General features: G+C 35.4%; 2 protein-coding genes across 2 annotated transcripts in view; both read left to right on the forward strand.

The window, feature by feature from the left end:
- The window catches only part of LOC146735013 (uncharacterized), a 28,276-nt gene extending 18,048 nt beyond the window's left edge, over positions 1-10,228 (forward strand). The window contains exon 3 of the mRNA XM_085507318.1: positions 10,095-10,228. Within this exon, the coding sequence (XP_085363444.1) occupies positions 10,095-10,228 (134 nt within the window). The remainder of the gene's footprint in view (positions 1-10,094) is intronic.
- A 40-nt stretch (positions 10,229-10,268) lies between these two features.
- LOC144351787 (uncharacterized) overlaps positions 10,269-12,536 on the forward strand; it is a 48,658-nt gene continuing 46,390 nt past the window's right edge. Inside the window, exon 1 of the mRNA XM_085507319.1 lies at positions 10,269-10,964. Coding sequence (XP_085363445.1) covers positions 10,269-10,964 — 696 coding nt within the window. The remainder of the gene's footprint in view (positions 10,965-12,536) is intronic.

Consider the following 12,536-nt stretch of genomic DNA (forward strand, 5'->3'; position numbering starts at 1 on the left):
AGATTGATGCACAGTAGAAATTGATGCATGGTAGAGGTTGATGCACAGTATAGGGTGATGCACAGTTGAGGTTGATGCACAGTAGAAGTTGATGCACAATTGAGCTCGATGCACAGTAGAGGTTGAAACACAGTAGAAGTTGATGCACAGTAGAGGTTGGTGCACAGTAGAGGTTGATATACAGTAGAGGTTGGTACACAGTGGAGGTTGATGGACATTAGAGGTTGATACTGAGTAGAAGTTGATGCACAGTATAGATTGATGCACGGTAGATGTTGATGCTCAGTAGTGGTTGATGCACAGTGGATGTTGATGCACAGTAGATGCTGATATACAGTAGAGATTGATGCACAGTAGAGGGTGATGCACAGTAGAGGTTGATGCACAGTAGATGCTGATATACAGTAGAGATTGATGCACAGTAGAGGGTGATGCACAGTAGAGGTTGATGCACAGTAGAGGGTGATGCACTGTAGAGGTTGATGCACAGTAGAGATTGATGTACAGTAGTGGTTGATGCACAGTACAGGTTGATGCAAAGAAGAGATTGATGCACAATAGAGATTGATGCACAGTAGTGGTTGATGCACAGTAGAGATTGATGCACAGTAGAGGTTGATGTACAGTAGAGGTTGATGCACAGTAGAGCTTGATGTACAGTTGAGATTGATGCACAGTATAGATTGATGCACAGTAGAGGTTGATGCACAGTAGATGTTGATGCACAGTAGCGGTTGATGCACAGTAGACATTGATGCAGAGTAGAGGTTGATGCAGAGTAGAAGTTGATGCACAGTAGAGGTTGATGCACAGTACAGATTGATGCACAGTAGATGTTGATGCGCAGTCGAGATTGATGCACAGTAGAGGTTGATGCACAGTAGAGATTGGTGCACATTAGAGATGACACAGTGAGTGGGGTATTTCGTGGAAATATTTCTATAATTTACTTGAGACAGGACAAATATATAATAAACGAATATAATCTCCCCGACTGTTGCCAATCTATACTTTCGGGGAAACCGTTAATTATTCACAAATGGAGTCAATTTGTCTGGTTTTCTTGATTTATTCTGCAAATATCAGTAAAATATAGGTATGGCTCTGCCGAAATTTGAAAGAGTAACCAACATTCTTCAAGCTTGTATTTTTTTTACATGTTATTTTTCATTCTGTTTGACAATTTTTTCGAGTTTAAAAAAATGTGAGCCAGCCGATACACCTGCTCATTGGGACTGCGTGCAGTTGATTATAGTTCCTGGACTCCCTGCGTTTATATCAGTATTATGGACTCACTATTTTACCTACCGCACTCGTCTTGCCAAGTTCTTCTTTCGTCGCTGATTTAAATAAGGCATTGTGAGAGTGCTGTTCACTCTTCTTGAGTGTATAAGAGCGCGATTGACCCTTCTTGAGTGAGGGCGCTGTTCACCCTCGAGTCTTATTAATATTGTCTTTAAATATTCATATTTGTACCATTGAGATGCATTGTAAATACTTTATTTTTAATATTAATTGCTGTAGAGGATATGTAATGTATTATTTCAATGTATTTTGTAGTTTTGAGAAAACTCTTCTTCTGCTGAGGTCATGTGACAGACGCCATTTTGTAAACTGTTTACAAACCCTTTTTTTGCTGTCTGCAATTTCATCCAGTTTGTAATCTTTATCAGTCACTCAAAGCTTGAAAACCATTTGATGTTTTCTGCTAAGTTTAATCCTTGTAATTGAGGTTACTGAAGTTGTTATTTAAAATATTTTCGAATTTTTTATAATTTGTGTTGAACTTTTAGCATATCGTCTATGACAATTATACAATTTGACATTTCTGAATTGTACTTCTACTTTATATTAAATGTCACATCCCCTTCGGATATCATTGCTAAAGTTCTTGATATATATTCTATGCCCATTTTTATGAGTTTATTGCCAGTCAAGCACATTTTTCTTGATAATCTACTAAAATGTGTGCAATTGCACATATTTGACATATAGAGCTCGAGCTGTGTGAATGGCGACCTGAAGCTGAGGAGCATTGTATTTCACTCAATTTAGAGTTGTTCTAGTCAGGGTGAGCTATTTTGTATATTTCTATATATTGTATTTCTGACATTTATTGCCGTTATATTTCTTAGATGAATATATTTTTATTGATCATGTTTGCCAGCAGCATTTTCTGACTCCTGGGAACAAATAAGTATTCATATCTCCTTGATATCAAAATGTAGTCCCCGAGCTATACAACCTATTGAAATGTATTGCAATGACTAATTGTATAATATTGACACTTCACCAATTCAAATGTATTATATATTTATTGTACACAGTTTTTTTTTATACTTTCTACTGGTCCAGATATAAAAGAACAGGATATTGCATGACATTCTATCACCTTGTTTGGCGTGACAGCATCCATCGTCTATTTTGACTGAGCCGTCTCAACGCACACTCTCCTGTACACTATTCTACGGGTTACATACAAACAGAATCCGTTTGAAGTTACTAGTACATGTTTCAATTTCAAATCCGCCTCCATTTGACGTTCAGCCAGGGGATTACTATGACCACCTTTGCGTTGAAACATAATAAACAACGCCATCACACGCTTAGTGTAGGAATACTTTCGAATTTGCGCTCATGAGATTTGTTTATCCCGGTCACTATTTATTCACATCTTAGCCATGGTTGCTAAGTTTCGTTGTGGATTATTATGGAAATAAGTTAATTTATTCGTAAACGGGACCTTGTTGCTTCGACGTTGGCCTACGGACGACTGACTTGAGGGTCGGTAAGGGGTAGTTTCGTAAGCTTTGTTTTTATTTTTGTAATAATGTTATTTAAATAAAAAAAACGTAAATCCGTAGACATGGGCAAGGTGTAAAATGTAATCAGCTATTTCATTCTTGTAAGCGTATAAAGTATTTTTCAAATTAAATGGCGTAATTCGCTAGCAATTTCCAATTTTGATTTTGAAACTCAAATTATCAAAAATATTATAAAAATGTAAAATGTAATTAGGAATTTGCTTTATCTGTAAAGTGTAAAAAACTATTTTTTTACTGTAAATGGAATTTTCATTTTATTTCCTGTAAAACCGTAAATTGCCGTTTTTATTTTATTTAACCTGTACCAGCTACCCCCTTGCCCTACTCTGACTTTGAAACATTCCTTCTAGATCAGACGGCGATAGAGCGTTTTAATAGATTTACGATAATTATGACGCGACAGTCACAGTGCTCATCGTAGCCTGAACGCCGCTTGTTGTTTTGTCGGATTCGGACATGACGTTTTATCTTTTTAGTCTAGTAATGTTCGTTAGTAGTTTTAAAGATTTGATGGACATTCTTAGCCTTGTCTACGTCACGGCTCGAAACGCGACTTATTAGTCCTGTTTCGGACGTAGTTTCAATCCGTCTGCACCTGTATCTCAGACATGACTGGGCCAGTTGCATTCTAACTTCACAAACACACATAATTTCATACTTGTATTAATTTCATGGCTTAATTCTGGGTTGCCGAATGAACGGTGACGGTTTTACTACAAAATCACTTAGTTTGCACCATGCCTGTCATCCGAGTGTCAGTCTAAATAAATAATAGGACATGTATGTTTTACATCTGTCATCATACTACCAGCAAAACATCACTCTAGTGATCATACTAACCACACCAACTTCAATTAAATTTAAATAGGTATTTGCATTTTTATTTCCCATTTGTTTTTATTTTCACGCATATTCCATCCTTTTCTTTGGAATGTTTGGTGTTTAGCTCATAAAGGATTACTTTAAAAGGCACCAACGGGGAATTTGTCATTTCAATTTTTAATAATTTTTTTAATATTTTATTGTTAAACGACTCGAAACTTTGTGTTTTTATTATTTTTTATTGTTGAGTGTAGGAATACTCAGCCTGATGTCATACTCATAAATAATAATTCGTACCATTTAAATCGTAAAAATGAAATTCGTTCTTCGTTTTAAGATTCGGTGGCAAGACAGGAAGTCTTAAAGTCTGACATATATTATAATTTAGTTGGCACAAATGTTATTGCCGGAATATGCTGGTGTTCATAGTGCAACAAATTCAACGGTAATTGATTGAAACCAGTCAATCAACGATGATCCATTTATGCATTTATTTTATGCATATTTATGATGAAAAGGATATTTGTTGCGTCGAATGTAATCAACTTCTTCGTATTACATTTAGAGATTTGAGCAGAACTTTCTTTAAAATTGTGACTTTCGAAAGCCATCATTTTTGCTTATTATATTTTATTTTTAGGTACACATAAAAAGTGTATGACACATAAAAAACATTAATCAGGAACTAACATTCGTTCCATTCAAATCATAAAACTTTATTTTTAATTACGTCTTCTAAAGACGTCCAATAATTAGTGGCAACATTTTAAATCATCACAGTAATTCTTCGTCTTAAAGAAGACCCCCATTAAAACTTTAAAATTAATAACTAAGATTATATTCTAATTATTTAAAAAATATGTCACGCCACACACTCAGACAATGATTTAAATTTTGTGAATTGTGTCAGCGTTATCTGGACGGTTTTCGAGTACGTCTGACTGAAAGAACCGAGAGTAAGATAGATTTCGTAATGTTACCATTATTTTCTAAAAATGCGTTATTTTTTATTTATAGTGACAACATAGGCAAAACTTACAGTATATGTTTAGTTAATTCCAATCTAACATGTTTTTATACTGCCCATTGACCTCAAATGCATGCCAAACATTTGTGAGGTGAAGAACCTGTACTCTCGGGAGTGCTCCGATTACTGAGAATATGAGACCTGGGCGCCACGGTACTCTCAGCGATCTCTATCTATATTTGTGAAAGTCTTGTGGCTTGTCTTCGTCTAGTTACTTGTATTTGTCAGGTTGCTGAATATGTTCATACACCGATGTATTCCATCGATCGTCTATATGAAAAAAAAAGATTCAAATGGTTTAACATTCTAAACATTTAACTATAGCAATCAATGAAATAATTTAAAATAACGTACTGGACTGTGCTAAACAACTGAATGGCGATATCACGTAATTGACTATGTATTAAATATTTCTGTGATCTCTATACATATATTTGTTCCATTTATTTATAATAATAATAATAATAATAATAATATAATAATGGCACGTCACTCAATGTGTTTCGTTTACTGGCCAAAAAATGATTATTTTCCACTCCAGAATAAACCGAATATCTTTAAACAAACCTATACTGCCAACACTTATAATTATGAAATGACTGATATCAACACATATAACAATAGATCTGATTTTCACAATATAAGAAAAACATTACGTTCCGTTATTCCCATTACGAATATACATAGTTCCCCGAGACTGTGGTAAATATTAACAATAAACATAGTTGAACTCTGGTGACCTTGCCCTTTGTTATATAATATAATTCCCTTTAACATAGTTTGTTTCAATATAAATATACATTGTCATAATTAATTTTGAATACAACAAAGTTTTGGGGTTGAACTAACAGTGGGGAATCAGTCTACCGAATGTCCTTTAAAGATGTAAATATCTTACAAAAACATTGGTGCCTTATTTGTTTAATTATTTTAAGGGACATAATTTCCAGCTTTATTCAAAGTAATTCAGATATTTTAGTATAAAAACAAATGCCTCATTGCAAAAAAAAAAGTGCTGCATTTAGTCGTGAATAGATTCATAAAACATGCAAAATAACAGAAAATCTTAGCTGGTTTTTGTCCAAGTATTTTGTACAGGTGTCTGTCAAAAATATGAACTGCCTCATTGTGTGACTACTGTATTATGTTAAAAGTAAAAAAAAACACCCTTTATGAATAGCTATCATGTTGCAAGCTCTGCTTTAAATAGTTAGTTGGTGTCCAGCGGAGGGAGAAGTCAACAGTACTGTTGCCTCCTGAGAACCTACATCTTCAAACACTGCAATCTTTGTTTGAAGTGAGTTTTTAAACTAGTATTATAAAAACTCTATCATTCTGTTCTAATAGCTGAAACATATTCCTGTGAGTTTTCATTTGTCGAATGAACTGTTTGTCAAATACAGAATACATATATTTTAGAACAATTTTCTTTTTAAAATGTGGATGAAATGTTTTGCTTTTTATGTATTTTTTATGTATTGTTTTTGATTTGATAACTTTGAACTAAACAGATTTTCTATTAGCTTCAGATCTTGATCAAAGTTTGGCACCCAGTTCATCGGAGTGCTTATATTGATTTTCTGACATCTTGTTTTCTGTAAAGATTTATTGGTAGCCTTACTTATATTTTACCGATATCTGCAGAATGAATTAAGATAACCAAACAAATTGACGCCATTTATGAATAATTAACGGTTGGCCGGAACGCACGGCACAGTTAGAGGCGTGGCCTATTCAGAATGTGTCACCAACCAATCATAAGACTGCCACAAAAATATATGACTGGCTGTTATGGTAAACTACAAATAGAGTGTTGTCCTCCGCAAATTCGGGACATCTTTTTTGTTTTACGAAAAAATATAATTAATTGTCAATTTAGCCTTTTTAACGTAATCACAAAAACTAGCGTGACTGCGAAAGAAATCCCGACTGGACGCATCTGCTGGCGACCCCCTGCGTTGGAGTGAAAACCGGAGCGAAATAACTACGGTGATTATGCTAATTAAAATCAAAGTGCAGCTATATACGCCATCTCTTATCGATGTTAATGTACGTGACCTTTCACTTCTGAGGTCCCGGCGATTTTGAAAGACTTCTTATATACATTGGACATTTAAATCGACTTGTTTTCAGTAAACATGGATGAAAGTATCGCCGTTGCGCTTAAAAAAAAGTTAAAGTATCCATCTCTGCGATCGAATCGAATCAATCTTTAAAACGTCACGTTTACTTTCACAAACCCACTCATGGATAAACAATGACATGATGAATAATTACTATCAGTCAAATGTCCGCAAATGCGTCGAGTCGGAATTTCTTTAGCGGTCAGCTTAGTTTTCGCGCTCACGCTAAAAGGACTAAAACAATTAATTATTTCTTTTTGTAAAACAAAAAAAGTTCCGACTTTGCCAGTCTACTCTGACAGCGACGACGTTACATACGAATGTTTCAGCAATTATAGAAAACTACTCTATGGATATTTGCGGTATTCTGCTTCTTACGGTTTGTCATAGAAATCTAGGTCAAAGGGTCAACTTGCGTGAATATATTAATGATAACAGCAAATGACGCGCTAGCAATAAAGTGATGTGACTTTTGAAGGCTGAATGTCCTATGCGAACTTCATATATTGGGGGGGGGGTGTAGTTATAAACCGACGTGTCGTTAGCTTCACGTCCATGGCAACAGCCGAAAACATGTTGTTGTTGAGCGGAGCGGATCACCAATCAGCCAACCAGCTTGTGATTCTATTAATTACTATTCTACTAATTATCCAAGGGAAACGGCGTGTAACTGGTACATTTACATCTTTCAAAGCAGTACGGATCACCAACGGCCCCGTTTCACGATACTCGCACAGTCTAGACTGGGACATACCATTCATAGCAGAGGGTATGAAGGGTAACTGTATGTGAACATGAGAATTGCCTTCCTTTGGACTTGCCGAATTAATTAATAGCTGTCGACTTAAATGGAATAATTGTTCATTTTTTTACTTATGTTTAGTTAATATAAACATTCGATAATTTCGACGAGCCCAAGGCGGGGTGGGATGAACTAACTCCTATAAATAAATGGCACAACCCAAATTGTTTAGATTAATGTTGAAAACCATCTTACAAACTGGATTTCTGTTTGCTTGTATTCCATCAGTAACAGTTCCTGGTTAACAATTCTGCTTCTTTTATAACTCCGTTTTTTCTCTAGCTCTTATTTAGTGACCGGTAAGTTTTTTGTTTTAAATTTACTTATTGTATGACATGATGTTGTTCTTAGCATGTTTTGTGACTGTGCTTAAGTGCTTTTCCATGTTATGACAAACATAAGACCTCAGACGGCCCCATGAACAACAGCTGCGGACACTAGAAAAGGAGCAAAAATCGATCATGGCGGCAAAGACTTTGAGCGTGGCGTTGTCAAACAAGCATGGCGATCCCGGGGAAATTCAAACCATAGACAGTATATCTACTATACTCTATGTTTAAACCAAGATGGTTGTAATATTTTGCACATTTTTTGCATATTTATTTCAGTTTACTCAATTATAAAATGCGTAAAATTTTGACTTACAAAACTGTTATATTTTCAAGAGAAAGTGTTACAACTTCACACAAGTTATTAGCAACTATCAATTTCATTTAAAAAGTCGTCAATGGCACAGTGACAGACTGTGGCGTCGTCAGACTTGCCTTGCGCTACATCACACCATGGACGTACTATCAAGTTACGTCCATGATCACACTGTTTGGATCATGTGTACGTACAAATATGTTGGAAGTTTTCTTTCTATTGCGAACTGTAAATTACCATCCAAACAGAATCCAATATCACAGTGACAGACTGTGGCATTGTAAGACCGGCATGATGATCAAACCTCATATTAATATTCTATATATTAGTCTGAGGACAAACGAAAGCACTGTGGCGGTACCACCATGATGTTTGTATTCTAGGGAGAATAGTACGTTGTTCATAAAATCACAGTCGGAGGGAATGCGATAAAACCAACCAGCATGTATGTATGTTGAATTTAAATTGCAACTTAGTTCAGTTAACACAAGTACATAACTCAATTTATGCGAATATCGCTAGTATGGCTTTGTATACAGTAAACATAAAACTAGATCCTCTCCCAAACTTTTTTGACTCCATTTGTGCGAAGCAAACAATGGTAGAATTTGCAGTTAATACTCTGTCTGTCTGTCTGTCTGTCTGTCTGTCTGTGTCTGTGTGTGTGTGTGTGGGGGGGGGGTGACTTTTCCACTTATATCTCAAGAACCAATTATCAGATTTTAATAAAACTTGGTACAAAGATACTCAGGGCTACTGTGCAGTCCTGGTTATTTTTTGGTTTAACATGTGCATATTAATTACCTAATTTGCATAATATTTAGCCAATTTAAAGCATTTTTCAATTTTATCTCAAGAACCATTCACTAAAATTAGTATTTGCGATATCAGTGTAAAAGCTAAAATTAACTAATTATTCAAATTAGTTAATTAATATGCACACATTTTTACCCAAAATTAATGAGGTCTCTGCATTGTTCTAGAGCATCTATGTACCAAGTTTCATTGAAAAGTGATGAATAGTACTTGAAATATCAAAAGCTGAAAATTGATTAATTATTGTAAATTAGTTAATTAGTATCTCACATATTTGTCAGTGCATTGTCCTATGTATCCATGTAAGTTTCGTTGTGAAATGTGATGATTAGTACCTGAGATATCAGTGGAAAAACCGATAATTGACTAATTTTTTGCAAATATACATGGGTTTTAACAAAAATTTATAAAGTCTGTGCATTAGTCCAGCGTATATATGTACCAAGTTTCATCAAAATCCAATGAATGGCTCTTTAGATATCAATAGAACAGTCATGGAACAGCTGAAAATTAGCTAATTATCATGCTAATTATGTAATTAATATGCATGGATTTCAACCAAATACATAATCAAGTCTGCACATTAGCCCATAGTATATATGCACCATGTTTCGTTAAAAACCAACATACTATATCAGTGGAATGGACAGACACACACACATACATACATACATATATATATGTATATATATATACAGAACAGGCTATCTATGCTTTGACAGCATTTATCATGCTAACACAAAACCTGGGAGAATATTTACAGTATTTATCAGTGTAAGTATCAAAACTGTACCCCCATATTTCCTTAAACCGAGACTATCATTTTGAACTTGCAATGTGTTAACATTTTCTACAAGGTTGGAATGGGATTCATATGTTCTTCAACAGTGAAATTGGGCAACAGATTTACAGATATTCACTGATGGCACTCTGGTTTAGTGAAGTCAGCCTGCGAAACTAAATTTGGATTGCAGTAATGATTTTCTATGGCCCTCAAACTCCATTCAGTTACATTCCAATTACATTGTTTTCAGGTTTTACCATGCAAAGCAGTCTGAAAACACACATGAGAGTACATACTGGTGAGCAACCATACCAATGTAAAGAATGCAACAAGTGTTTTACTGTGAAAGCCACACTGAAAACACACGAGAGTGCATACAGATGAGCAACCATACCAATGTAAAGAATGTAACAAGTGTTTTACCATGAAAAGCCACCTGAAAACACACATGAGTGTGCACACTGGTGATAAACCATACCAATGTCAAAAATGCAACAAGTGTTTTACGCGGAAAGACAGTCTGAAAACACACATGAGAGTGCATACTGGTGAGAAACCATACCAATGTAAAGAATGTAACAAGTGTTTTACCATGAAAAGCCACCTGAAAACACACATGAGTGTGCATACTGGTGATAAACCATACCAATGTGAAAAATGCAACAAGTGTTTTACGCAGAAAGGCAGTCTGAAAACACACATGAGAGTGCATACAGGTGAACAACTATACCAATGTGAAGAATGCAACATGTGTTTCCCCATTAAAAGCAGGCTGAAAACACACATGAGAATGCATACAGGTGAGCAACTATACCAATGTAAAGAATGCAACATGTGTTTCCCCATTGAAAGCAGGCTGAAAACACACATGAGAGTGCATACTGGTGAGAAACCCTACCAATGTAAAGAATGCAACAAGCATTTTACCCAGAATAGCCACCTGAAAACACACATGAGAGTGCATACTGGTGAGCAACCATACCAATGTAAAGAATGCAACAAGTGTTTTACCACGAAAGGCAGTCAGAAAAGACACATGAGTGTGCATACTGGTGAAAAACCCTACCAATGTAAAGAATGCAACAAGTGTTTTACCAGGAAAAGCAATCTGAAAAGACACATGATAATGAATATCAGCCAGCAACCATACAAATGTAAAGAATGTGAAACGTTTTATAAAAACAAATGCAGCCTAAAAACACACATGAAAGTTCATATTGTTCAGCAACGTTACAATATTAGGAAGTTAGAAAAAACAAGGAATGGTAGACATGTACATGTATTCCGCGTAATATTTGTGTAGTTTACTACAGTCTGTGTCCATATTATGATGGACATGTACATGTATTCCGTGTAATATTATGTAGTGTACTACAGTCTGTGTCCATATTATGGTGGATGTGTAAATTTATTCTGTGTAATATTTATGTAGTGTACTACAGTCTGTGTCCATATTATGATGGACATGTACATGTATTCTGTGTAATATTTATGTAGTGTATTCCAGGAGTGTATTAATATTTTCGATTTCTTGTTGAAAACCGCAAGTCTATATATATATATATATACTACAGGTAGATCTCTCTCACGTTTGTTCATTTCGTGGTGATCAGGCCCGTAGCCAGCACTTTTGAATAGGGTGTTCGAAAACAACAATAAATCATATATTTGATGTGAAACGTGTGAATTTTATAATGCTCAAAAAGTGTGTTTGAGCTCTGTTACATACATTTTTATATTCTCGATTTATATTCAATTGGTTTACTTTGTGTTACGTTGGCAAGTTATTACACATAACATTTTTGAACTGTTTTACGATTTTAGAGAAGGGGTCCTTGGCCATTTCCTACCCACAGACAAACACACCCTTGATCCATTACGGCAAAATGTTGTACACAAAAAAGACAAGACTGTACGTATCTTAGCATTATTGTCCAAGCATTTTAAGGTAGAATGCTACTCACGAGCTTTTTCGCTCTTCACAGATGTTAGCGCACATAAAAATGACACAATTTCATGTCGAAGTCTGTCTACAATTATTCATTTTAGTATTAGTCAGTTATGTAATTTTATTTCTGTACAGGGCCTCACCACATCGTACAAAATGTAATGGGTAGAAAAGTGCATATCACGTTTTAAAAACAATACAACATCCATGTAAACATATGGTACTAAGTTAAACTGGATTTATTATTATCTCGTCGCTTGAAAACTTTTAAAAGATACAGAGCTAGTTGATTTATGTTGTGGCAGTATGTGTAGCGACGAAGTAAGCCCAGACTTAGACTGGTGCAATCGGGGCGATTAATTTGTTTTTGTAGTTTAAATAAAAGAACAAATATCGCGAAATGGAGGTGTTAGCGCGAAATCCCCTGTAATTGCAAAGTCACACCGACTGGTTTATTCTGCATGGCCCTCTATCGACACTACAGGAACCCGCCGATTTTTCAACAGGTAATTATGTTAATGAGTCATCTAAGCCAATCACAACGTCTCTTCAACTGACCTCTGACCGTGAAGAGGTCGGCTGATTGTAGCAGCCGATTTTTTTTTCAATTCTACGACAGTACGAATTACTTTTTAGCTCCGCTGTCGACTTTGTCGAGCGGAGCTTATCATATGAGTGATTGTCCGTCGTCGTCCGTTGTCCGTCGTCGTCCATCGTCCATGTCAATGTTTTACTTTTTTGACT

This window comes from Saccoglossus kowalevskii, chromosome 13, assembly GCF_978046115.1.
Source record: "Saccoglossus kowalevskii chromosome 13, keSacKowa6.1, whole genome shotgun sequence".
NCBI lineage: Eukaryota > Metazoa > Hemichordata > Enteropneusta > Harrimaniidae > Saccoglossus > Saccoglossus kowalevskii.